General features: G+C 46.9%; 1 protein-coding gene across 7 annotated transcripts in view; it reads right to left on the reverse strand.

The window, feature by feature from the left end:
- The window catches only part of syne1b (spectrin repeat containing, nuclear envelope 1b), an 82,666-nt gene extending 58,122 nt beyond the window's left edge, over nt 1-24,544 (reverse strand). For 3 of the 7 annotated variants that reach the window (XM_019890494.1, XM_019890493.1, XM_019890490.1), the window contains exons 1-33: nt 19,608-20,142; nt 18,352-18,413; nt 14,835-14,930; nt 14,035-14,118; nt 13,114-13,206; nt 12,818-12,984; nt 11,973-12,169; nt 11,633-11,742; nt 10,506-10,556; nt 10,338-10,370; nt 9,666-9,773; nt 9,444-9,581; nt 9,185-9,349; nt 8,334-8,446; nt 8,085-8,253; nt 7,915-8,011; nt 7,240-7,442; nt 6,837-7,001; nt 6,266-6,418; nt 5,994-6,137; nt 5,097-5,264; nt 4,869-5,027; nt 4,211-4,375; nt 3,473-3,607; nt 3,226-3,384; nt 2,936-3,144; nt 2,348-2,456; nt 2,096-2,260; nt 1,306-1,473; nt 1,055-1,231; nt 849-989; nt 342-502; nt 116-266 (exon numbers count right to left, since the gene is read on the reverse strand). In XM_019890494.1, coding sequence (XP_019746053.1) covers nt 116-266; nt 342-502; nt 849-989; nt 1,055-1,231; nt 1,306-1,473; nt 2,096-2,260; nt 2,348-2,456; nt 2,936-3,144; nt 3,226-3,384; nt 3,473-3,607; nt 4,211-4,375; nt 4,869-5,027; nt 5,097-5,264; nt 5,994-6,137; nt 6,266-6,418; nt 6,837-7,001; nt 7,240-7,442; nt 7,915-8,011; nt 8,085-8,253; nt 8,334-8,446; nt 9,185-9,349; nt 9,444-9,581; nt 9,666-9,773; nt 10,338-10,370; nt 10,506-10,556; nt 11,633-11,742; nt 11,973-12,169; nt 12,818-12,984; nt 13,114-13,206; nt 14,035-14,118; nt 14,835-14,930; nt 18,352-18,413; nt 19,608-19,683 — 4,491 coding nt within the window. In that variant the 5' untranslated portion in view covers nt 19,684-20,142. Of the gene's footprint in view, nt 1-115; nt 267-341; nt 503-848; nt 990-1,054; nt 1,232-1,305; nt 1,474-2,095; nt 2,261-2,347; nt 2,457-2,935; nt 3,145-3,225; nt 3,385-3,472; nt 3,608-4,210; nt 4,376-4,868; nt 5,028-5,096; nt 5,265-5,993; nt 6,138-6,265; nt 6,419-6,836; nt 7,002-7,239; nt 7,443-7,914; nt 8,012-8,084; nt 8,254-8,333; nt 8,447-9,184; nt 9,350-9,443; nt 9,582-9,665; nt 9,774-10,337; nt 10,371-10,505; nt 10,557-11,632; nt 11,743-11,972; nt 12,170-12,817; nt 12,985-13,113; nt 13,207-14,034; nt 14,119-14,834; nt 14,931-18,351; nt 18,414-19,607; nt 20,144-23,591; nt 23,799-24,471 lie in introns of those variants that run through there. The other 4 variants (XM_019890491.1, XM_019890496.1, XM_019890495.1 and 1 more) reach the window with 4 other exon arrangements.
- Nucleotides 24,545-27,305: the final 2,761 nt, after the last annotated feature.

Consider the following 27,305-nt stretch of genomic DNA (forward strand, 5'->3'; position numbering starts at 1 on the left):
ACAGATGAACACAAACAGGCAGAAACTCAAAGACAGACGATATAAATATACTGGCAGGCATATCTTCTTTATCCTCAGTAGAGGGCGACCAAAATTCGTCAGGATTGTCGGGTACCTTCACTGTCTCGATCTGTTGCTCGAGTGCCAAAGTGGAACCCTTCAAGGCGTCCAGTTGCTTTTCCTTGTCAGATATCCACGAGGAAAAAGCTTCAAACTCGGCCGCGAAGCCATCCCACTTGATCTTCATCTCCTCTGCGGTTTTCACACTACAGCACAAGAAGCAGACATTATACAAGAGCTTCGAAAAAAAAAAAAAAAGGTCAATCTTGAAAGAAGCGTACTCTTTTTTGAGGCCAGCCTCCACTTTGTCCACTTGATCGCTGAGGCAGCGAGCCTGCTCAAGGAGCAGCGGCTTGTTCTTTGGGCCCAGCTGGATTTCCGTGGCTCTCTTCAGCAAAATGTTCATATGCGAGGCCTCGGCTTCACATTGCTTCAGGAGCACCTGGTTCAGACAAACGGGAAATGCTCCTTATTTTTTCCAAGCGTCCTTGGGCCGAGAGATATTCGGCCTCTCTGCACAACGGGTCAGTGTATCTGCAAAACCGCTGCCGGATTCATGGGTTGCGCGCAATGGCTACTTTGCATCGCCGTGCATGTGCTAAATCAGCAATCCGCAACCCCCGGGCCGCAGACCGGTACCTGTCTGTGGGTCATTTGGTACCGGGGCGCACAGAAAGAAAAAAAGAACTTACAATACTTCCGTTTTATTCATTTCGGCATCTGAAAGATATTTTACTTTGAAAAATGATCGGATTCTGGAGTTAACCGAGGAGTTAAGTTGGACTGACTCTGGCCTGGTCCAGTTCCACCGCCAGACTCTCCGGACTGCTGAAGTTCAGCTCTCGCTCCGTCGCGCATCGGGCCTTGCTCACAAACTGGCGCACCGCCTCCTGCTGGCTGTCAAACTCTTGCCAGGCTGCCAGCGTGACCTGAGGATCACAAAACGTCACCGCCAACAGCGACAACGGCGCCTTTCCCAGGAGTGGTGGCTCACCTCCAGGCTTTGCTCTTGCGAATCCATGCTCTGCTCCATTTTGCCCAGCGTGTTCTCCAGGCTGTGCAGGTCCTGCTGCAAAGTCTCCCCCAGGCCTTCCTCGGCCTGCAGCTGCTGCCCCCGACTGATCAGCTGCTGGACGTCCTTCCTCTTCAGCTTCAGCCGTTTCACAACTTGCTACGGAGAAGACAATGTAGGCCCGTTAGGACTTCCTTCAAGCACGTTTAATGCGAGTGGGGGGGGAGGGGCACCTGGTGCACCAGCAGGAGTTGCTGCGCTTCCCTCACAGTGGGACAATCCAGGATTCGGGAGACATCAGACTGAGCTTCTTTCTGCGCTCGGAGAAGATCGTCCAAAGTCGTCTGCACTTCCTCCCTAAATTGAACGCAGTCACCCACAGCCAGGACCATCTTCTCTGCCTAAAACACACCCCGGGAGTGCTTGGGCTGTGATTCCAAAAGCTGAAAACTTGTACAAAGCGGCTCTTGATTGTACTGAAACTTGCTGCATTTGTCGAGAATGATGGCGCAAGATCGGAGCTACGCCTCCCCCGAATTTTAATTCATTTGGGGGGAGGTGGGGAGGGCGTGGCCACCTTTCTTCAAACACTTCAATCTCAGGTACTACTGCATAGGTGTCAAACTCAAGGCCCGTGGGCCAGATCTGGCCCGCCAGATCAGTTTGTGTGGCCCGCGACAGCAAATCAAGCGTGTCAAATTTTCTGAACCAAAACTGGGTCAATCTTGTCCAAACAGGCATTGTTGGGAAGGGAATCGAATAAGGAATCCAAATCTGCAATTGGTGAAGAGATTGGTGCATATTATAGTAACTTGACCTTTTGACCTTATGGCTCACCTGACTTTTCAATTTTTTTTCATGCAATGTAAGCTCTAAAACACTTTCAGCGTTTCACAGATGTCTTTTTTTTTGTTTAGCAGCAATGAGGAGTCAAAGTATCCAGACCTCAAATATTCGTTGAAGGACAGTTAGCCCCGAGCACGTTCAAAACGACAAATGATAAGATGCGGGGCAGTTACTGACCTCGACGAGAGACAAGAGAAGACCCTTGAAATCAGCCGACAGCTTGCCGAGGGCGCTTCCTTGCCTCTGGGCGTCGCTGTCGGCGCAGATCTCGATCAGGACGGCCATCCGGGCTTTCAGCCGGCAAAGGTTGCCTTCCTGCAGCTCGGCGTCGTTCCTCAGCTCCTGCCGCAGGGCGCAGCGAGACCAACGTGGCGCAATGGTAACGACGCTAAGTGGCTCGCTTGCAAGGGGGGCGAGACGCAAACATACCGTAATGGTGGCCTTGACCTGACCGTATTTCCTGGGATCGCCCGCCCGGTTCCTCAGGAGTCGCAGTTGGCTCTCTTTCGAGATCAACCAGCAGGAAAGCTCTGCGTATCTGTTTCAAGACGCAAACGTTCAGCTCAAAATGACAATTAGAGGCCTCGAAATTAATCGATTCATCAACGTTTTTCGAGCTCTGGGCTCAGCATCTTCACAGTCAATATTCTGACTGATCAGCTTTTGTTTTTCACCAAAAATGAGACATTTGAAAAAAATGCTTCTTTTACTTTGGAAAGCAACGATCGACATTTTTTCTTTCATGCTACGGACCGACCAGAACTATTTTAGGGCATCAGAAGTCGCTGCTAGCATTAATCGGTAGCAAATAAATAACAATCTTTGTTTCACAAACAGCAATTGAAAAAATAAAATAAAACTGACTGCAAAACAAATCTTTCAAACACCGGTTCTGAATTTTTTTCTGTTCAGAAATTGTTCAAAACCCCCAAAATGCCAAAATGCCAAACCTTTTCTGTGAGCACTGAAGTTGTAAAATGGCTGCTTGCGCCACAATTGAATTGTAGGCGATTCTACCTTTCGTCGTAGTCCTTCCATTTGTCCGGGTGCTGCATTAGCTTCTGATGGGTGTTTTCGATCTCCTCGCTGAGCTCAGCGTAGTCCTTCCTGGACTTGTCAAGAGTTAGGTGGGCAGAGTCGCCCTCGGGGAGCTTCTGACAGAGTTCCTCCATCAGTTGCAGCCTCTTCTCACAAAGGGACCAAGGACCCTTTTCTCTGAAGAAGGCCTGACGGGGGGAGGACAAAATGGCTGCCGTGAGCGTGCTCACCCGAGGAGGCGATAGGTCTTTCGCGGAGGGGTCGCTCACCCGGTGCTCCTTGACGAGCCTCTCGCTGCCCGTGCTGGCCAGGTGTCTGTTCTCCCGGCTCACCTCGGCCTGACACTCCTGCAGCAGCGTCGCCAGCTTGCTCGCTTCCGCCTCCACTTTGAAGCGGAGGAGGTGGAAGGGAGCGTCGGTTTGGACGTCCTGCGAACAAAAAACGAGCGAGGCAAAACAGTCGGCGGGCAGGAGAGAAATATCGCCGGTGCGTTTCCGTTTGATTTGCAGAAGTCACCTTCCAGTGTTTGTGCAGCGCCCGAACGGTTTCCTGCAGCGACTGTTGCTCCGGGTCGGGCAAAATGTCGGTGAGCTCGTCGCAAGCCTTGAGGAACGTGTTCAGGACGCGCTGGTCCAGCTGGCCGAAGAACTCCTGGCAAAGTCACAAACTTTACTTGCGGCCTTCAAATTCCTTCTCAGATTGTGGCATGTGGTCATGTCAGTGTATTTCTACTTCCTGTGGGAGGGATTGAACCATCAACTTAAGACATATAAACGCCTCCCTCAAATAATCAAAAAAAAAAAAAAAAAAACCTCGCCAAATCAGATTCGCCAATTTTTTGGTGGGGCGCAAAAAACAAACAAACAAAAAAAAAAAACAATCATCAACTTCAGAAACAAAAACCTCTTTCAAATAATCACTGAAGACAAATAAATACCTCAAAAAGAGTGGAGGGCACAAATGGCAAAACTCAAATAATCATCTCTCAATCAAATACTCAAATAAAAAAACTACTACCTCCCCATCCCCGGCATACTTACAACAAATAGCATCCCTCAAATAATGATCCACTCACCGAACAAACACCTAAAAAAAAAATCTGACTTGGAGTGAACAAAACTTTCAAGCGATCAGCAACTTGCCAAAAATGAAAAATGAACACCTCCCTAATATGATCAACTGAAGATGAATAAGCGCCTCGCTCGAGCGATGAAATAAATGCCTCCCTCAAATTAGAGGTCGGGGACCGCTCACCGTGTGCTTCTTGAGCAGCTCCTCCGGGCGGCCCCTTTCCGTCAGACAGCTTTCCGCCATCTTGAGGACTTTCTCCAGCTCCAGCCGGGACTCGTCAAACCTCTTCATGAGACTGCGGTTGGCCTCCGCGTGCTTCCTCCACTCGGTGGCTTCCCGAAACATGGCCTGCGCACACGCGCGGCTTCATCAACAATTCAAAGCCGCAAATCCACTTTTCCAAGCCAATGAGGCACTTTAGAAGGACTATCATGTACGGCACTGATTGTAATTCCAAGTCTATGGACTGTGATGCAGTCCCTGAATTTGATTTGGAGATGGTCAGTTGTTTTGAAAATGGTTTTAAAATAATACGTTGGGTGATTTTCTGCCACACAATACTTGCCGTGGGGATTTTTTTAATCTTGCTGCGAACATTAAAAATAAATAAATAAATCTAATACTATCCCAAACTGCTGGCCTACTGGGCCGCCAATCTAATCCTAAAACTAACAAAAACTAAACAAAAATAACTCAAATGAAAATTGCAGCTGAATGGCAGAGATATCAGACGAGTCCTCTTCACCTTACAGTTGTCATTCTGACATCATGAGACCAAGACGACTCACTAATTGACGACTCACTAATTGATTAATCCTTCGCAGCGCATGAAGATGTTTACCTGCGAGGCGGCCTGGAGGTCTGCGACTCTTTTCTGCAGGAGGCTCATGTCCATGTGCTGCAGCGTTTTACTGAGGTCCGTGAGCTTCAGGATGCTCTGGTGATTCCGCTCAATCACCATCAGACACTTCTTGCAGCTTTGCGTGGCGGCCGCCAGCTCCTGCAACAAACGAGGCGTCAGCCCCCCACGGGGTTGCCACGGACGGACCGAGCGGCTCTTCGGGATCACCTGGCACTTGTGTTTGAAGTCGACGGGCCCCTCGGCGTCGCTGCTGCTCGTCACGTGGCTGGCCTTCTCCAGAGCTTGGTAGAAGCCACTGATGTTCTTCTCCATTTCTTCCAGCGGAGCTAGGAGGGACTGCGACTCTTTCAGCAGCGGCAGACATCGCTCTCTCACCTGATGGCATGACAGGTAAGCCAAGTGAGAAATAACATTCGTCAAACAAAAAGTTAGGGATGTGGGGATTCCGGCTGAAATTTCAGGCGGAACCCGAAAAGGCAGCTTTTTGACCATTGAGGGCCACCGTAGTTCCAGGAATTCAGACACACACTCGTTATGAGGAGAAGAAAAATATTTCCGTACCACATAGGACCATCAAGGCCAACGGGGACTCTTGAAAACCTTTTTCACACTGCGCTTAGCAAAGTTTCGTGCGCTATCAAAAGCCCATTCATCGCGTATGAGCTTCAAAATTCGGCCTGGGAATATTCGTCGCCGGGTTGGGGGGAGGGAGGGGGGTCGACGGCAGCAGTCACAAGCGTGATACAATTGTCGACGGGGTGCTTGGGGGGCAGTGGCGAGAAAATAGATCAGAGAGCAGAACGTGGTTAAGAATGCACAGCAACAATCACAAATCCGTATCGCAGCGGTGCGGAAAACCCGGGCTACTTCCTGGGTGGTCGCTAAGCAACCACCACCAAATATGAGCGAGCTTGCGCCGGGGCCGCCGTCTTTCTTGCGCCCCAGCCCGCAGTGAGCACCAAGGAAAACAAATGCGGGGTGAAAAGGCCTTTCAAGGAGGGGCAAGGAAGGGTCGGAATGAGAATGCAGTCTAGAAATCGCTTTCTTAGTCTTGAGAAGGCATTTTGGGGACTTCAGCCGAGTCCCAAAGTGCCACGGCCGCACCTTGACAAGCTGCTCCTTGATGGACGTCATCACGGCCGTCATCTGAGCTACTTCGTCCTGCGCCGTGTCTTTGCTCAGCAGCTGAGCGGTGCGACCCGCCGCTTTACATGCCGCCTCCATGGCCGGCACTTTGTGCTTGATTTCCTGCAGGAGGGGGGGCGGAGTTGAAGCAAATCTCCAGAGACACTTTCAAACCAACAGTTTGGCGTTTCTGAAAGGAGAGTGCTCATAAAATAGACTCAGGAAGAGAAGCGCCAGTGCGCCCCCTCTACCTCGACATCCTGAGCAAATGTGCGGATGTTGAGGAAAGACACTTGCACGGCTGCGTTCAGCTTCTCGTCGGTGGCGTCCATGAACATTTTCAAAGTGTTGATGCCGTCCTGATAGTCGTGCCGCAACTTGTCCACCTCGTCTGCCCTCGCATACTGAACAAAAAAAAACAAAAAACGATGGTCACTCTTAATTTGAAGCAGTCTTACCTCATGTCCTAAAAGGGCAACTGAAGTAAAACATTTTCTATTTTATGCGTCCTCACTAGTCTCTACACAATGTTCTGATTCATGTTGCATTTGTGGTTTAAGAATTCCGGTTAATCCACCCATCTCAGGTGGCTGACATTTGATCCAGCACTGCCTCCTGCAACGGTCACAATGCGAGCCCGAAGGTACTTTGTCAATTTCAGTGAACAGCAGAGGGCTGAGTATGTCATCAGAATAGCTGTCAATTTACAAATAAAATCTTGGGACTTGAATTCCACTTTGAAGTCTGATTCGAGCCAAGTCGCGTGATTCAAATCCCCCCACTTCTGCTTTGAAGTGTAAAAAGAAAAAGGACTTCATTTACGTATTTGACTTTGACGAAGAGCTCCCTCCATCGGCCGTTCAGGAGGAGGAGCTGCTGCTTGAGATCTCGCGACACGCTGTCGTCGCAGGTCTCGATGAGGAAGTTGCCGGCATCGTTCATGTCCATGTGTTGCTGGACCCAGTGGGACAGGTTGCGGAAAAAATCCTGGAATCAAGAAACAGCGCCGAATTTTTCTACCCAAAAAAAAAAAAAAAGTTTGCCAAATTTTTCACAATTTGGAAGAGCGCTCCATTTTATTCTCCACACTTGTGACATTTTTGCGTTGGTGGCGCGCAATGAGGTTTTCCCAATGCAAAACACACAAAAACAAAATGCTACCGACGACTACTTTTGGCTCAGCGATCTCAAACGGCGCTTGTTTCCAAGCGGCGTGGACACTTACGCGCTTGGCGGCCTCGGACTGGTTGAGCATGTGCTCGGCGTCCTCCAGCCAGGCCTGCAGAGCCGCCACCGTGCCGCCGTACTTCTCCCAGTTGGAGATGACCTCCTCCAGCATGCTGCGAACGCTGCGCACCTCCAGCGCCAGGTTCTTCCACTGAGCCGCGGCGTCGCCGAGGAATTTGCTCACGCCCTCTGCTTCGTCAACTGCGGATGTCGAGTTTGGTGAGGTCGGGCGTGTGAAAAATGTCATTTGCCATCCATCCAAATTCGTTCCCTACACTACGTCTCCTCATTCGGGGACGGCAGTTGGCGCCGGACAGGTCGAAGGTCAGTGGCAAGGCGCAGAGACAAACAAGCGTTCAGACTCAAGCAAGATGTGAAGAGGCCACCGTGATGCGGTTAGCATGCGTGATGTGGTTAGCATAAGCACAAGGCTAGCAAACTAAAGGCTAAGCTAAGTGTCAGTTTTAAATACACAACATGTAATTCTCTTTTGTTTTATGTTTAGTTTGACAGTAAACTTCAACTAGGAGTGGCATTAAACAGCTTGAAATCTCTTTTTGGATAAATTGTTGACATTTCCAAGCGATAGCAAAAACAATAACACGACGGCTGGTATCTTGAACGACCTATTTCTCCAGGCATGACTGCTTTCTGTGCGGTAGAAGAGACTTACTTGAGCCGTCAGACTTGACGTAGACGTCCGCCGCTTGCTTGAGTGCCGAAAAGAGGATGTCGTACTGCTCGAAGAACCTGTGGCCCTCAATGAACGTCTAGGAAAAATAAAAGTCCAAATCAAGCCATTTGCACGGCGCTTCCGCAACGACAACCATCGCGCCAACTCACGAGATAATTCTGCAACAGGAGCTCCACCGAGTCCCGCCTGCCGTACTTAACGATCCAGGATTTGAGTTTGGACTCTGCCAGCAGCAGAAAGGCCATCAACCGATACTTCATCTCCCAGAATTCCAGTTTGATCAAGTGGCCGTGCCATGACGTGGACACAAAATTGAACCTGCAGATTGGAAACGTGCTCGATTTGCCCCTCGCGGGAGTCTGAGAACGTGGCAGCACTCCAGGTGTCGGCCGACTCACCGCTCGGCCATATCTTGGAGCTGTTCCGGCGGGACCGGGACGCCGTTGACCGATCTGTCTCGATGGATCTGCTGGAAGGGTTGCCTGTGCGATTCCAGGTTTTTTAACACCTCCTGAAACAGCGAGGGCGAAAAGTTGGCTCGTGCATGATATCGCAGATGCTGATCCCGATTACGACTGGATAAAATTCAGATAAGATTCATTTAAAGAAGACATATTAAGTAAAATAACGATAAAGATATCAATTACAGGCAGAACATTTGACAATTTTACAGCACTTTGTCATTAGGTATTTAACTATGTCACAGAGACAAAAAAAATCTTATTTTTTTGCAGTTTTTGTTGAAATATTACCTTTGTCTTTTGCTGTAGTGTGCTAACGTGTAAAAAAGAAAATCTGTCGAAAGCTACAAAAATTGGCTGATTTTCTACTCGTGTAATCTTTGCGTGTTTGTATTTGCATTTGAAATGCCAGAAACAAAAATGATTGAGACGTATTATCCAAGCAGCAGTGAAATTTTGGAACTTCTAGATCAGCGGCCACCAACCTTTTTGAAACTGAGAGCCTACTTCTGAGTGACTGATTAATGGCAGGATAAAACTCCTTTGAATTCATTGCGAGGAAAAAAAAAATGCTGTTTTCATAAAGCTGCCTCGCCTGCAGAGCTGGAAAAGGCGAAATCACATTAGCCGCAACGGATTTTGCAATCGGAAGCGTCCGCCATTTTGACGCCTGTTGTCAAGCGCCACACGCCACCAGCGGCGAGCCCTTTCGAGTGAAAAGCAAATCCGGCCCGCGGAGTCCCCTCCTCTCACGTGAGCCCCGGACCGCAAAGTCATCGCAAGCTGACCTTGTGCTGCTCCAGTTTCCTGTGGAGAGCGTTGGCCGTCTCCTCGTGAGCGTGCTGGATGGGAACGTCCTCCCTCAGGGCCATCTCGGCTCGGTGCAGCCAGGCTCCGATGGCGCCCAGAGGACCCGGCAAGGACTTGTCCAGGTGGATGTGCCAGTCCAGCAGCTGCGGTTGACACCCGTTCAAAAAAAAAAAAAAAAAAACAGACACACAGAATTTCAGCATCAAATTTCTGTCACACGAAGATGTTCCTACGCACCCTGATGGACACGCGATCCCACGCCTGCTTGACCAGCGCCTGGTCCGCAGACAGCTTGCCGTCCTTGTGGAGCGGCTGCAGCAGCGGATCCGTCTGCTTCTTCTTCATCTCGTACTGCACGCGGAAGTTCTTGAAGGCCTGCGCAAAAGACGATGCCGTCGGGACTGGTGGACTAAACGTGACGGCGGCGGAGTTTCCTGAGCGCCCGCCGACTGCGGGTACCTGATACTTGTCTGTGAGATTGCCCTCGGCCGCCTGGGCCCTCAGCACATCTCTCTCCAGCTGGTCCAGGAACACCTTCAGCTCCCTCAGCATCTTACGCTCCTCCCGCTGTCAAATTTTAGATGGCGGGAGAGGATTAGCATAGTTGGATTATTTGATGTAATCTTCGGAAACAAATAATGTAGATTTAAAAGGAACCCCCAAAAGCTCATGTATAATATTAATTGACAAAAATCGAAAATGAAAAACAAAAAACAGGCTGTGTTGCAGGCTTTAATAATAATAATAATAATAATAATAATCATAATAATAATAATAAAATTTAATTTTGAAAGCGCTTTTCATCATACTCAAAGACATTTTACAAGAGTTTAAAACACGGGATAAAATGTACACTTTAGTTTTCTGTTTTCTAATAAACTAGCAAAAAAATAAATACATCACAAAAAAGACATTTTTCACTTTGTCATTATAAGTGTTGCGTGAATAATACGAAGGAAAAAAAAAACGAATTTCAATGATTTGGAAAAAGACTGCCGTAAATGCTCGCCGGCTTCACTTCAAAGAACATTCCAGAAACGCCGCCAAAGGGAGGATGAGTCAGTAAACAGCACACGTTAGAGGCCTGAAGACTGAAAAGGTTGTCAATGCCAGTGAGGAAGCAAAACATACCTCAAGCATTTGCTCGATGTCTTGAGGGCCAAACTATCAGGGGAAGGCGGCAAAGCAGACAAAAGAGACGCATCAGAGGAAAAAAAAAAAAAGGCAGCGGACGGTGCAAGCGAGGCGGAGACGACGGTCGGCATGCGGCATGCATCTCTGCGCGACCCCGTCGCTCACCTGATGCGCGGGAGCTGACGGCGCAAAGGTCGGGACGGGGCCCAGGCGCAGCTTGAAATGAGCACACGAGCGGATGGGGAAATCAAAACGATGAGCGCGCTGATGACGGGGAAACAAATTGGCCGCGGCGTTCATGCGGTGAGAACAAAGCACGTGCACAAGAATATCGCTCAGCAGTGCTCGGTGGACATGAGTTGGAATGAGCGATCAGACACACACAAATCACAAGGCAACTGACGGGAAACATTTCACCCCCCACCCCCAAACATTCAATTAACTTGACTGATAAATTTACTCAGAGCTCTAATCCATTTTGGCCATTGAAACGAGTCCAAATGGCATGATGCCGTTTGGCCCCCGCCCCCCCAAATTATTTCCTAATTGTGTTTAAAATGAGGAAATCCAGTTTGTATAAAAATAATAAACCATAAGTAAATGCAAAGAAATAAATCAAGTGTCATCACTGTCTGGACTTTTAGTACTTGTGTTGAATGGTGTGCCCGTAGGGGGCGTGGCCTACCGGGGCTCGAATCAGGGTGGCTGGTCGGTTCAGTGTGAGCGTCTGGATGTGCGTTGTGGTCTACAACAGCTTCTTGTATTTGGCTAACCAGCTCAAGAAAAAAATGTGAATCGTCGACTCATCACTGAACTTGTATCGTCTAACAACGAACGATGGAAACAAATGTTCTGGCTTTACATGAAGCAACAACGCGTAGTGTTGATTCCTTGAAAAATTACAAACCGTACCTAACCCGAAATGTTAGATGAACGCCGCTTAGCTAACTTATTTTCAGGGTGACAAGTGTTTTATTTTCGCAAATGGCAGAAAACAGTAGTCATTTTTTTTTTTTTTGCTTTATTTTTTGAGGGGAGGCATTTACTGACACCGGTGCTTCTGCAAGGCAAAAACTGTCACAACTATTCTTGCCGGATGATGCTAACACATAAACGAAAGCCTTCACATAAGCAAAATTGCCACCAAAACGGCAGGTCTCAGACCGACACGAGGGGCCGCCTTTAATTCCGTACAAGTCACTTTGTTTTTTTTTTTTTTTTGTTTTGTTTCTTTAACATGAACGACCATGAAATGAAAATCGCTGCATCAGCCGAGCAGTACGAGCAGGTACCTCATCGTGCTGTCCGTCGGTTTCCGAGTGCTGAGGGTTGGGGTGGTGCTTGAGGAACTGCGCCACGTACGTCATGATGGACTTCTCGTCCGGCTTGTCGACGTCCACGTCTGCAGAGCGACACAAACAATCAACAAACAGGATTGATCTCGAGCAGCGGTTCGACAACTTGAGGTCAAAATCCAGTCCTGAAGAGGTACGCTGGAAATTAAATCATTCCACGGGATTTAAAGGCGCACGTGGTAGGAAAATTTGAAATTTATATCGGCAACAACAACAACAACAAAAAGATGTAAGAATTCCCGATGTGGAGAATCTGTCAACAACACGCTCCCAACACCTTCTGGATCCAGTAGACGAGGGATGCCCAGCTCGTTCTCCGCTAGCGCGAAAGCCTCTTCCAGATTCTCCTTGTTGCCCCTGCGGCGCACCGCCTGCATGTCTACCAGGTCGGGCCGGATGGCGTGCACCACCGACTGGAAGGCGACTCCGTCGCGCCAGCTCGCACCAAAATCCTTCACCTCGATCCCGTGATGCCTGGCGAAAAGGTCAACACGTATTCATTCAGGACCGTTTCGAGACATTTTCATCATGATGTCACACGCACACTTCCGGGTGGCAAAAGCTCCACAGCGATCTCCGAATGCACCATGAGAAAAATCAACCCATACAAGTCGTTGAGCAAGACGGAGCGATTGGGAAAACGAGCTCAACGGCTTGAAAATGAAAACGGCTCGGAAGCTCGAAACCTCCAGCGGCCATCGTTGACATATCAACAGATAAACTGATTCAAAATTAGACGCGGTCGCTAGGAGACCGGCTCCTGAACTGACTTTTCTGTTGCTAGCATGCCGCAGAGTTGATGTCGGCTAGCAGGCTAGCCGTTATGTTTTGCTAAATGACTCAAAGACAACCCAACCAAATATTTGTGAGAAAATGTCTTCCGCAAACCCGATAGTGGTTTGATTCTCAGGCAGTCAGTCCCTTTTGAAGTGGCTACTCCACCTCGAGTTAATCTTGTAAGATTTTCTCTGTCCGGCTACTTACGACCACTTTCACAGCTACCGCTGACTTGACGACATAATAAAAAGACTTGGTGGTACGACCTAAGTTCAAGTCGGCAGTACTCGCTTACTTTCTGCTCTCAGGAATTGCCCTTCATAAAGGTTCTGGAGTTGGACATACTTGGCAGCGGTGCTCTGCACCCATCGGAGCAGCGCCTTCTTGGCGTTGCCCTGAAACTTGACCACTTTTCTCTTCATGGGAGGACTTCCTGTTTCGGAGCTCTCCACCGAGGAGTTGCTTGCCGACAAGGCCTGGAGGGCTGGAAGGTTGCTGGTCAACTCCTCAATCTGGTGAAGGAAACGATGAAGGTGAAGGGAAAAACTCGGAGCAATGTCATCCGGTGGCCCTTTTTTGTTTTTAAATTCCGAAAATCGTGGTCATATTCCGAAGAATTCAAATGGGGGCCCCCACTGTACCTGGAAATAGAGGATGACGGTCCATATCAACCCGAGGACGATGGACGGGCGTCCGTCTGCGATGTCCGTCGCGTGAATATTCACCAGTTTGATCTGAAAAAAAAAAGCCGGGCATCACTTATTTCCCGGAGGAGCGCATTGCGCGTAGCATTCACTGCTAACGCCTCGGAGGGAGAAAAAAAAAAAGCCTCTTGAGTTTAATGCAGTTCCAAAGTTGGAACTTGGCACGGCGGGAACAATCGGCGGGTAATCGGCACAAGCTAGCGGCTCACAGTATGCAAGCCATTCCTGTTAGGACATGCTAACTCACGTAGCATCGCTACAAATCGATTTGCATCCCAACAGTCTGTGGTTGTAAGCTTTGGACACAAAGAACATCAGCACCAGGACTTTAGGCCTGATGCGCTCTACACGTTGAGTGACACTATTGTTGCCCCGAGCGATGCTAGCTTGTGCGGACGCTTACAAATTGTTCCTTTCCAAGAGAGAAAAGCAGATGTCAGCACAGCAAGGATGAATAGTTGGGCCTCTGGAATTCCTGTCCGCCCATCAAATGTGAAATTAATCCACCGGATAAATCTTGTGTGTGAGCTACGCATTTCCGGAAATTTGTGAGCCCGCTGCTCTGAAGCGCCATAGGGCAACGTGTCTGCTGCACGCAACCACAAACACTGGTCAGTCAGCAAGTGCTGCCTCCACAAGAGCAAATCCAAGCGCAAAGTGGGACACGGCGCGCTCCGCCGCAGCCATAAAGGACTCGGAGACGGAGATTACGTAACGACGAGCCGCTCTCCTCTCTTGAATTGCCGACCGCCTCTGCACTCGAGGCATCGTGCAGATGCTGACAAATAGCGGTAACAGCACTGCCGCTTTTGTGGCACGAGAAGTGGTTTACTGGTGAAAGGAGCGCCGAGTGCTTACCTTCCTGCCCTCGAGGAATTTGAGCGCCGTGCCGATGTTGGAAACCCAGTGGATCCTCTTGAGTTGGCGGCCTTGCTCGGAGGGCTGGTGAAGTTCACATCGTACATCATCAAGTGGCGCTTCTCAAACTTTTTACATCATGTACCATTTAGGTTTTTGGTTTGTTTTTTCTGAGGGCCACATGCACAAAAATGGAAGGATGCAAGGGCCACTTTGAAATACTTCAACTTAAAAGTATTAATCATGCCTCCGTCACATCTCGACGGGATTACTGTAACGAACTTTACTTTGGAATCAGCCAATCCTCCATGAAGCGTCTCCAGTTGGTCCAAAATGCTGCTGCCTTGCCTCTTGACTGGTACTGGTAAGTGCTTTTCGTGCTTTCTACTATTTATTGTTTGTGTGTTGTACGAATTATTTTTGCTCCATGTGCAGCACTTGAGTGTTGTCAAGTGCTCGCGAAATACACTTGAGTTGAGTTGAGTAGACGAGATCCACTCCCACACTGAATAGCGAAATCCCATCTTTTCAGAAGCAAAACGAGCAAACTGCAGTAAGATGAGTATTTTCAAACGGTTCTTTGCGGATCATCGAGGTGATCGGTTTACAAGATTGGACCTTGACACAACTGAAAGTGGAAGACATTCTTCTGGTTTTTGCTAAAATGGAAGTATCTTTAGTCACCAGCGCTTCAGAGTGGAATCGTGAAAAGCCAGGCAGTATCTCAAGCAATTGTGTTGTGGCAACTCTTTTTCCATGTCCCCCCCCCCCCAAAAAAAAAGCAGAAAAAGTCTACTTACAAGTCTTTGACTCGACAGCACTTCCAACAGAGCCAAGAGCTTCACCCCATCTTTAATATCCTCGAAAAGATCGTTGACTTCTAGCGGCGGTTTATGCTGCAAGACAAGACAACGAGATCACAGACCCGGAGGGACCTCGGTACGAGACAAACGCTTCGGCGCCTGCTCTGCTGAGACTGCTCTGCCACCGCGACCTGAGACTGAATTGGACTGGGGGTCGTGGGGGTGTGTGGGGGGGGGCTGCTCGCGAAAGGACATTGCTATGCCAAACCCTCGCCGGACCAAATGTTGCAAGTGACAAACAGGCTTGTTAGCAACGAGCGCCGCAGGCCACCCCGTAGGGGCTGCAAAGATGGCGCCGTTCCCTCGGCGATGGCTCGACGCCCGGTCTCGGGTGTCGCGGCTGAGATCATCTAACCCTCCGCGTGGGCACGCAGACAAGGAGATGCGACAGGCGGCTGAGCAGCCCCCCGTCTTGCAAATGAGAACGTATTCAGCGGCGCTAAGCTTTAATGAAAAGGCTCTTGACTTGGCGTCGATCGCCAGCCTTCTTCACCGCTCGGTTGGCCGAGCGAGCAGTGTGAAGACATCTGCTTGAGAATTCTGTACGGGAATACAGAAGCGCAATGGCCTCGGAGCGGGCGGCACGTCCGGAATTAGCATGTGGCACACTTTTTGTTTTTTTAATACAGCGCTTATCCTCATTGGGGCACTGGGGCCTCTCCCAGTTGACCCCGGGCGAGAGGGAGGCTTACACCCTGAACGAGTTGCCAGCTGATTGCAGGACATTAAAAAAAAAAACCATTCATTCTCCCTTTCACACCTAACTCCTTCACTGCCGTTTTTTGAGACAGAGCTCCCATGTTGGCAGCCATTTGAAGAGCAGTTGGACTGAGATTTCAAGACACGCAGAATGCATAATCACTAGGGCGGGGCTCGACTGGAGAGTAAATATTCCATTTGATCCAATCGGTCATCGGCTAGTGTTTTTTTTTTCTTTCTCTCCCAAAAACTTTGCTGCTGTGAATTGGGAATTTGTGCATTGTGAGACTAATAAAAAGGTTTTCTGATCTTATCTTATCAAACCTTCTGATGGCTGATCGACACCAAACTAGAAAAATAAATAAACACATTTTTCGGGCAGCGGTAATTCAAAAGATTTCAAGTTCGATCTGTAATTGTGACTGCTGGAAAAAGCAATCGAGTTCGTGTGTGTGACATCCAAGCATGGACGCAGTCGACAACGGTGGTCCGACGGCAAGAGGCCAAGATCTCATCAGTTATCCTTCCACTCTTCCTCCCATCCCGGAAATAATAAATAAACACATTTTTCAGGCAGCGGTAATTGAAAAGATTTCAAGTTCGATCTGTAATTGTGACTGCTGGAAAGCAATCGAGTTCGTGTGTGTGTGACATCCAAGCATGGACGCAGTCGACGACGGTGGTCCGACTGCAAGAGGCCAAGATCTCGTCAGTTATCCTTCCACTCTTCCTCCCATCCCGGAAAAAGAAAAAGAAAGAAATAATCGCCTGACCACGGCAAGGGCGTCGGAGAGGAAAAAACTGTGGCGAGCAGCGGAAAAGGTGCGAAGTCATTCAGAGTGAGAGGAAACCGAGAGAAAGTGATGAGCGGAAAATGGAGACGGCTGAGCAAATGGATGTGGGATCACACCTTCAACTTTTTGACCCACTCCTCATTCCCACTTTTACTGTCATTGCAGGACTGTACAATTCCTACTCCTAAAATTTCTTCTGCAGAACAGCAACTGAAAGCGTTTGATGAGCATTCACGACATTGCCATCTTGCTATTTTCTCCCGCAACCGAAGACGAGTGCGCTTTTCCGCGACGCAGCATCATTCCAGTGCGATCGGGATGCAAGGCGGCGCACCTCCGACACAATTTCAAATAAGCTCTGCGCCTTCACATTTGTGAAATTCTTCAACTTGAACAAGCGTAGGCACCGCACGGCCCGAAAACGAGACAATTCTGTTCGTCTTCTCTGCTGTTATGCTTGAAGCGAGGCAGCCGGCGCATAACATACAGTCAGCGCTATTTTTGAAGTGAATCGACGACAGCCTGCGGGGAAATGTCCTCGCCCCGTTGTTCTCCATCTGCATCACTGTGAACGTATTCGCTTGCAACATATGCCCCCCCACCCCCCAGCCTACGTCAGTTTGGTACAGCCGGCATATGTACACGAGGATATTCGTCCGAACTTGAAAAAAAATAAATAAAAGCTCCAGTCACGATTCATCCCATCTCACGGCGTGACCTTTCCTCCAGACGCGGCGGGTCCTCCACCGCCGCGGACATCGCAAAAAGCCGCGTGAGGTCATTATTTACGATGACGCCATTATTAGCGGCCATTAGAGTGGAGGAATCGCCCGCAAGCCGTAAAACGTTCCGCCGCGGAATCTCTTCTTGTGAGCCGCCTCGAAACGCTTTCAGAGACAAGGAGATGTCGCCGAATTGCCGCATTCGAGTTGTGACAGCATTTCACACGGAACTCAGCAATATAGGATACCGACACAACTGTGTGAACTTTCACACAGCGACATATTGGCCGCCGAATTGCCGCATTCAGAGTTGTGACAGCATTTCACACAGAACCCAGTCATATAAGATACTGACACAACTGTGTGAACTTTCACACAGCGACATATTGCAAAAAACGACCAGAAGAAGCGAGTGCCTGTGAGGCTTTTGAGAGTGCTGGAAAATAACGGCGGTCGCACAAAACTTTGGGCACAATTTCAACATTTTTACGGAGGGGTGGACTCACTTTTGTTGCCAGCCATTCAGACACTAATGGCTGCGTGGTGAGCTATTTTCAGGGGCAAAGTAAATTGACACTGCTCCAAAAAATAGCTCGGCGGTGATCGGATATTGGTGACTTTCTCTGAATCTTTGTTTTTGTTTTTTTCCAAAACCTATCCTGTGCCGCTTCCTGGGAGCATTGAGACTTGTTTTGTTTCGTCCCCGATCATCCTCGCCCTGTCTGCCCCCTGCCGTCTGACGACCCGTCATGCGCCACGTTCTGTCTCCCCCTGTTGGTCATTGTTGGTTTTGTTTGTCTTTCTTGGACAGGTCGTAACTGTTCACTTCATTTGGATGCTGTGTGACGTGTGCAACGACAATAAATTTGCTTCCAAAATGTAAACAATGGGAGCGATTTATCGAAAAAGTGCCGCAAATGAGTATTGATGCGTTTCCTAATGACTGTGAGAAATAATGATCATGACCGCCATCTTAGCAAAAATAATCGGAACGAGAGCAGAGTCTTCTCCCGAACCGATTATCCGAACAATGACTCCACCCATTACTCCGCCCATCACCCCGCCTCTCGTTTCGAGGCAGACATTTTCTTATGAGCCGATTTTTGCGGTCGACTTTTTTTCCTCGGCCCAAACAATCACGTAGAATAATAACAACAAGAAGGTGATTGCAGGTAATTTGAGCAAATGAGTTCTTTCAAGAAGTGTAAAATGTCCAGCCGCGATGAGTCGCATCCTGACCTTCGCCAAGTGAGAGTTGATCCATTTGGTGAAGGTTCTCTTTTGCACGGCTTCTTGCTCGTCTGCAAAGAGAAGAACAAGACACGTTTGGAATGAGGCATGCGGTCATAAACTCCGCCTGGGGCCATACGCGGCAGATCAATCGAAATCGATCAGGCTCCATTGAGCATCTGCGATGCAATATGACTGACGATCGCTTTGATTCGCTCAAACCGAGCGTCTCGGGGTGCTTTCGCACCTTCGGTTAACCCGACGGCTTTGTTAACTTGCTGCTTGGTCTCCTCGGATGGTTTGGCACCTTTTGACCAAAATGACAAGTGAGCCAGAAAATAGAAGAAATTTTATGGCAATCCAGCCGAGGTGCACTTGAACTCATTTAATGCCAAAGCATAAAAATACGTTTGCAAAAACCCGATCACTTGGTGCCAGAATGTAAACATATGTTTTTGGTGTTTTGTTTTGGTTTTTTTGTTCATGAATGTGATTGAAGTATGATAAAACCAAAGTCCCATCATCTGTTTAGGACCTGCGGTGACATCAACTTCAAACAACGTGTTCTGTTTGCATCACAGTCGGTTCAGTCCGCATCTGAGTTTGATTCTCAGGCCCGACCAACCAAACCGAATGCGGTCTCATCTTCAAACTCAGAACTATGAGAACTGTGAGGCAGCCGTGCTAACCACTAGCTCGCTGCGCCGACACCTGAACCAGTGGATCCGAAATTCCGCCTTGAGAGATCGTGAACTTAAAACGCATCCTGCAAGAGTCTGACGTTTGATGATGCTGTTTTCATCAATGTGGATAGCATGACGCAGCCTTAGATCCCACTACAGCGGTGACCGCCCCCCCCCCCCTGTATGTATGTCCATCCATCCATCCATCCATCCTCACACAACGTCAGGTTAATTAGCCGTCAGGGAGCATTGCAGCAGCAAGCCGGCAGCAATGCCAAGCCACTGTGCATACGCCGGTCTCGAAAAAGAGGTCACGCCAGGAGATTAGCAGCAGCCTCCTTTGTGGTTCTATTCATGCGACCGCAAGGCCCCTTACGCGTGATCCAGCTGCTTTGCTTTTCTTTTATTTTTGTTTTTTTATTCTACCAAACTGGTCGAAGAAACAGCAGTCACGCTCCCAAAGACGTCACCACGCCAGAGCCGATGCACACGGGATGCCCGCCGAAGCGTCAACAGATCGGCCAATTAGAACGCGCTCTCCTGGAACTGCATCCCCGCTGAAAGGAGACGGCGTGGACTTACCCCGCAGATACTGAAAGAATCCCGTGACCAGATTCAAGGAGGTCTTCCCGCCGCACACGTCCTTGTAGTGAGCCATTCGACAGACCCATGTGTCAAAGGAGTAACATCCACAGTGGGTACTCCGGGCCCCCACGCCCCCCCGCCCCCAAAGCAGGAAGCGGCGCAGAAAAGAGCTGGCTGGGATGAATACGAGCCCCCCTCCTGCCCTCTCTCTCACACACACACACACACACACACACACTCACGCGTTCCCGAATGGCTGATTTACAATGTCATCCTTCCCTGTCGCCGTGGCGTTCCCATCCGGAGGAGCCACGGATGCGGAGGGTGCGCACAGCCCCCCGCTGCACCGCGCCGTCCTCGTCAGGGCACCGTCAGAGGCTGGCTCCACATCAGCGGCTCGGCCAATCGGCGTCGAGCGGGCAGGGGGAAGGAAATGAGGACGTCACGTGGTTTGGTTCACTGAGAGGCTCCTCTGGCTAATCCTTTGTGACTGATACCTCACACCAGCAAAACACATGATTGCAGCCAAAAAAAAAAAACAACAAAAAACAAAACTCAAATTGAAAAAATTGATTCATTGAAACTCTTTGGTGTAATTCACACCACTAAAAAAAAAAAAATCAATGCCAAACTAATACACATTTTTCAGTTACTTTTTTGAAATGGATTGAATTGTAATGAATTCATATTAATACAAAGCTGTGTCCAACCTGTGTAGCGTTTGAAATAGTAAAATTATCAAATTAACATTTTTTTTGGACAAAAATATTACATTGACAAGAACGCTAGCCTACAGCGACACAACTCTATCCTGTTTTTATTGATTAAAAATGAATACTCCAGTTTAGTCAGTAGCATTTTAAAGCATATTTTCCTAAGTCATACCTAAATGCTTTTGTTAAAAAAAAAATTTAAAATGGCAAGAAGGTTCATTTTATTTTCTTTCGCATTGATTTGATAATAGTAGTTTCAATATAAGTCGGGCAATTATGCGAAATGAAATGAGGTAAATTTAACACACCATTTTTTCCAGTGTATATTAATCTTCAAAGTAATTTGTGAACATTTGTCATGCAGAAATCTAAATGTATGAAGTGTTATACTTTTGCGATATTGCATTTAGCGATTACAGGCCATATATTTTACAACGAACACATTTTATTTTTGTGACATTGAATGAAGTCTCCGGAGTCATTTTTGCTAAATTGAATTCAACTGAAGACAAAGGTCAAAAGCTTAATAATGAATTGATGTGGCACCATCTGCTCGCACTCTGCCATTGTGACAGCAAAAGAGCCCCCCCCGGCTCACAGCCCCCCACCCAGACCATCCACCGCGGGATTTCCCCTGTCGCGCTTTGCTTATTCTCTCTTCACTACTTAACGTTACTCTTGTGCATAGAACACAATAGTGGCAGAGTATAGTGGGAGCATGGGGGTGCGGGTGGCGGCGTTGAGCTCGTTTTTTTCCTTCAAGACCACCGGTAAACTAAAAGCTGCTAAAAATAGATCAGAGCTACTGATTCTATTATTGGTGCTGTGGACACAGATGCTGCAACTGGCCTACAAAAAAAAAAAAAAAAAGACTTAAGTAAAAGATGAGAAACGTGGAATATAACGTAAGGAAAGATTGTAACATTCAAAAAGGGGCAATATTGTGAGGGGGGAAAAAAGTTGTCATGTTCTGAGAGTAAAGTTGTCATGTTTTCTTAACAACTACAAAAACGGAACACTCCGAGAATAGACATAGTATTCCGAAAATAAAGTAGAAAAGAATCCTGAGAAAACGTCTGAATATCAGAACAAAACATGTAACAGAAAAAAAAAATGTGACACGACAAGAACTAACTTGTACACTTACTAAAAAATGTCGCAAGTTTTCCTCCGAATCGTCGCAATATTTGTTTGTAGTCATATTACTTTGAGGAAATACTGTTTCGCAAAAGAGTGATTAGATTACGATTTTTGCGTACCCAAGATTCATCACGCAATCGTTGATAAAACAACGGCAATAATAAAAGCAGAATATTTCAATCCGCTATGGATTAGCCAAAGAAGCGCCTGACGAGGTTAGCACGTGAACATCCGGCGTTGTCCTTGAGGACGTCGCGTGTAGCTAACTCCAATCTCCCATCATTGAACCAACATGTCCAAGCAGATGGAATTCATTCAACGCGACAGGACATTGATATTGGAGTGATGATTAAAAGACAGCGGGGCGCTCAAGCCAGAGGAATCGACCACTTAAGAGACAACACAGATGAGACCGACCACTCACTCACTCACTCACTCACTCAGCTGATCCATTAAGGTCATGTCGCACACGGCCGCCTCCATTCTGGTTCTGAAATGACTATTGACTTTCTTCACCCGCATTGACTAAGAGAAGAGGCCAGGTTCGAGACCAGGACCGAGATATGGCGCTCAGTCCGGCACATGTTGCTGACACTGGAGTGATGATGTCATAGGCTGACATAACTCGTGAAGCCTGTGAATATAAAGTTCGCTTTTTCCGCATTTTTTTCCCAAAAATCGACACACAATCCTCATAATGACAACATGGAAATGATTTCTAGAATAACTTGAAAGGAAAATTACTCTTTGAGGCTGCCTGACAGTCATGCAGAGGGAAACGGGTCATGTTTGCAGAGCGACACTGTCATCTCGTGGTATATTACGAGTACTGCAGGGGTGATGAAAGCCTTGTGTGGGTTTGAATCGATGACGTGAACAGTGAGTGTGAATGGTCGTTCTCTTTGGGACGAGATTAAAGCACACCCTGGACTAGTCACCAGCCAATCACAGGGCACTTTTCTTCAATTTTTTTTTTTCTCCCTCAGGATTTTACCTTAATTTCCCTTCCGTTACTAGTGGAAAACATATCGTGAATTTAGCGTGCCCTCCCGAACAGGGACAAAACTTTACTCATGATTTTTTCCGTTTATTTGTGCAGCATATATCCAATACCGTGGCCTAATCATTTTTTGAGAACCGTGCTAAACAGGAAGCCAGGGTGTTCATCAGGGTGAATGTGAACATGAAAGCTTGTTTGTCAATGTAACTGGCTGGTGACCAGTCTAGGGTGTGCACTGCGTGTCTCAAAAACAACTGCGGTAGGTACCATGACAACCGTGAATGAAGAGAGAAATTTTTTTTCAAAGGGTTGACTTCACACTTGTCGATACTGACCAGTCACCATAGTGACTGTTATGAAACATTTGCGGTTGAGGTGCCAAATTGCTGGCCCCATTTCTGCTTTGACTGTGTTTCCTGTGCAAACCTCGCCTGCATTCAAAACCACGACACATTTGTCTACACATGACTATAAACCGTTTGTTCCAAACAGACAAAAAAAAAAAAAAGAGAAAAAAAAGTAGTGTGAAATTAAATGGAACATGATGGTACCAAATGGAACAGAAGGGTATCAAGGGAAGAGTTGGAGGTTTCACTAACTGGACTGATCGTCATAAGGTCACTTGCACTAGAACTTCGCATATACTAAAATTGGAACGATACAGAGAATGTGACTAGACTGAGGTTCCGTACCTTGGCAAAGTTAGCATGTCAAGAGCTAATATGTACGCAAAAAATGTGATACCTTTGGAGCGGGACATGATGGATACAGTATTGGACTAACTTTCACCACGTCGCTTGGATAAAAAAGTGACGAGAGTGCAGGGACCGAATATGCATCGCAAAAAAAAAAACAACATAAAAATGGAGAGCCTTGGAACAGGAGTTTTTAGGTACTGGACTGGCTTTCACCAAGTCACTTTGATAAAAAGTGACTCGAAGCCGCTTTGATGTTGCCTGTTAATGTGTCCTGGACTTGAGACTTGAGACTGGCCTGCAGCCCAGCCACTGAATCAGCAGCACACCCCTTTGCAGCAGTAGCACAAGAGAACTCACACACACACACACACACACACACACACACACACACACACACACAGTTGAAGTCAATAATTGGACAGACACTCACCCTGCAGTTTTTGCATCACATTGGCGATGTCCGCACATCCTGTGACACGACGCCTCGGACAAGCCATGACGTTGTCTTTGAGAGTGTGTGTGTGTATGAGAGTGTGTGAACCATGTGTGTGTCTGAGTGTGAGTGTGCGTGGCCTGTGATGCTCCAGTTACGTCATGGACTCCACCGTCCAATGCCTGTGCCTGCGCCGTTCATGGCCTGCGGCAGACAAATGTTTGTTAAATTGATGTCACTAGTTATTCATTTCAATGATATATCCGTTTTAACAAGATGAGTATAATTGTAAAAAAAATTAAAAAATAGTAAAGCAGACATTTGTAAAGATGTAAGTCAGTAAAAGGTCCGGGTTGGAATTAAAGTTTGTTTTCAAAAATAAAATAAAAAGCAAATACAGCTGGATATTAATGAATTATTTTTTGTCACTTTTTTTTCCATCGTAAAATGCCACAGTTAATTTATTAAAGGAGCTGAATTTGTGTTTGAGCACTCTTGCTTTTACTGCACTTTTACTTGAGTGTGTGTACTTTGCCACTTTTGCTATACACGATAATAAAGATCACAGGTGCACCAACTGTAACGAGCTGTGTTGTTTAACCATGCTGGAGGACAGCAAAATTAGTTAAAAATTGACCATTAATGAGGAACTAGCTCGAACTTATTAGCATCCATTAAAAAACAACAAAAAAAAAAAATAACTTATTAGCTAGCATCCATTAAAAAAAAAAAAAAAACTTCTCGAATGATGACGTCGTAGAGTTTACGCGCATAAACACCGACGTAACAAACGACACCTGAATGGATTCGACGCTCCCAAAAACATTGATCGACAACATTATAGAAAAGTACATAAACGTGAAGGTTTAGCTCTTACTGCGTTTGGATTCGCTCTGCTAGCTCGTGCCAACTCGCACACCGGAAGTTGAGGTTATGTTGCCCGGTTTCCATGATAACGCGGCGAACGCATGAGATGGGGAGGAGGAAAGAGGAGGCGGTGTAAATTTGATTCTTTTCTTTTTTTTTTTTTTTTTTTTTTACTTCTTTATTTTTAACAACAGACACTTTACAATGGAATTGTCCAAATATAATTCAGAAGAGTCACGTTTGACTAATAAGCAAAACAAGTGAAAAGGGAACAAATGTGGCATCTGGAAAGAGAAGGAAAGCAAAAGGAGGAAAAAATGAGGATTGGAAGAAAATGTTTATGCGACATTTTATTGCTCGGGATGTCAAGGGTTAACGGGAAACCCCACTCCATCGCGGGGTTCCATTACACACTGAGAAAGTTGGGTCAAATTGACCCAAGCAGCGAGTCGATCCCTTTTTTGGGCGGGAGGGGGAGCAATAACGCATTTTTCTAAATTGCTCAATCGGATGAATTCTATGCGCTAATACGAATCTCTGTTTACGATTTGGCTTTTTGACATAACTGCGCCGTGGCTGCCACTTGAGAGCTGAGAAACTTCGCGTTGGGTCGCTTATGCTCATTAGCCTCACTATTGATGTCACAATCTGGCAAAATGGAGGTGGAATTTGCCAAACGAGTTCGCTAACAAACGAGATACTAGCTTGTTAAATTTCACACCTGGTAGAAGGCCGCAGAAAGCCATCCAAGAGTGAATTTCCTGTAATTTGTCAATACGTAATGTGAAGTTATAAGCAAATTGTACACAATGTCGCAGTACAGAGTGTTCTCCCAAGCTTATTCTGTTGTGGTTTGGAGCCGGAGTGAAGTGGAAAACAGCAACAATGGAAGGAAATCCCCACTGGGACCTTGATAGCCAGCGGAGTCACCAGTGGTGGACGCTTTATATTTATGAACCGGCTTCAATATTTTCGGACGCATATTTGATGAAGGGAAAATCGCTAGAAAAGCATCAGATAAAACAAAAAAGTCACCGTGGGGAGGGTGGTGGTGGTGGGGGGAGCGGATTGTTTCGTCAAGGAGGCGATCGATCCAGAGGAAACGACGCCAAAGGGAAACAGCGCTACGTAGATAAGCTATGCTAATTTTAAAAGAGGGGGAAGGAAGCGTGACTGCCAAGTTTCCTCCAGACCGACTGGACAAAGTCGTGCAAGAAGCAGAAGCTGCTTGCTCTTAAAGGTCGGGGGGGAAAACGCTTTGCAAAGATGGCCCAGAATGAAACGCATCCCCTTGTGGAAATCCTCAAATCCTTTAATACGGGTGAGAGCGGCTCTGCTGCATGATTTCTATGAAATGTTTTGGAGATAACAACTCATTAGTGGAGACTTTTTTTAAAAAAAATATGCGTGCAATGTAATCAACAATTGGTGGGTGGCTGGCTTGCTGTTGACCTCAAGGACCGTGCGAGTTCGTATTGCTTCTTTTGGCAGCTACCAAAGTTATAAATCGAGATTTTAAACTCTCCGATAATGTTTGTTTGGTACCTCAAAAACGTTCACAGGTTTTCAGTAAATTAAAAAAAAAAAATACAATTAGAAGGAGAAATTTTAACCTTTATCCTTTTTTAAATATATATATTTTAAACTCCTACTATGTTGCAGGCCAAATGAAGATGTGTTTTCAAGAAAATTCAGAAAAACAGTATTTTTAAAATAAACACATTCATAGCAATAATAGAAGGGAATAAAATGTCCTAAAAAAAACGTTTTCCACAAACCGGACTCCAGTGCAGTTGTGACGTTCAACTGCGTGAGAAAATAGCCAAACCGTTTGAGGATAATGTTCAATTACAAGGAAGTTAAGGATTTCATGTTTATAAAACTCGACTACGCAAAGCAAAAGCCATTTCTCAACAGCAGCCAGAAACGAAATCAATACATATTTTTCTGCCTTTATGAACATGTCTATTGACCTGCTTATTTTACGAATAAACTTATAGACAGTTTGATACCATTTTGTCTTTGTTTCTTGAAATGTTCGGTATCCTCTTCAAACTATTTCATAAATGCTACAATGCCCGAATAGCGAATAGCCAAAATGCAGCTCATATGGGCTGCAAAAATGTACTTGGACAATCGATTTTTTTTTTTTTAAATCATCCTGAAGCTTTCAAAGCACGTTAAACCCACACAGCAGCGGAAGAGATTGAAGGTTTGATGTAACATGCCAACTCCAGCAGCAGAGCCACGTGGGCTGTGTGCGCCATTGACAAATTCAAAGATCACGTCAAAATAATCCCAAAAAAGGAGAACATAAACCCCACAATTAATAAGCATCAAGTCATTTAAAGAGATGATGAGGGCAACTGCATTACTTCCGATGTAGTTTGTAATTTTCCACGTTCATTTGTATTTTGCACTGATTCCTCTGTTGACAGTCAGGTTCATAAATATTGGGACACCCGGCTCCCAATGGAAGTGGTTCCCTTGCATTTAGTCATCATGTGTTACTGCTAACAGAATGAAACCTGAATCATTACCTGCTCATATTTGGCCAAATACTTCAGAACTCTTCGGACAGCGCTTCTCAGTGTAGATGGACAATATCCCAAAGCACCCTAGGAAAGCCACCAAAGAGATTTAATTTTTTTTTTTTCTGTGTTAAATTTGATTTTTAATGACTCCTCTTTGGGACCGATTCCCGTTTTTTTTTTGTTTGTTGCATTGTCTTCCACCCAGGCGACATGATCCTGGCCTTCTGCTTGTCGGTGCTGGTGGGCCTGCTTCTGGGCGCTCTGGTTTACGTCCTGCTGACGTGGGCGTCCCGCCGCCAAGGCACCCCCC

Source organism: Hippocampus comes, unplaced genomic scaffold (genome assembly GCF_001891065.2).
Source record: "Hippocampus comes isolate QL1 unplaced genomic scaffold, H_comes_QL1_v1.1 scaffold168, whole genome shotgun sequence".
NCBI classification, from domain to species: domain Eukaryota; kingdom Metazoa; phylum Chordata; class Actinopteri; order Syngnathiformes; family Syngnathidae; genus Hippocampus; species Hippocampus comes.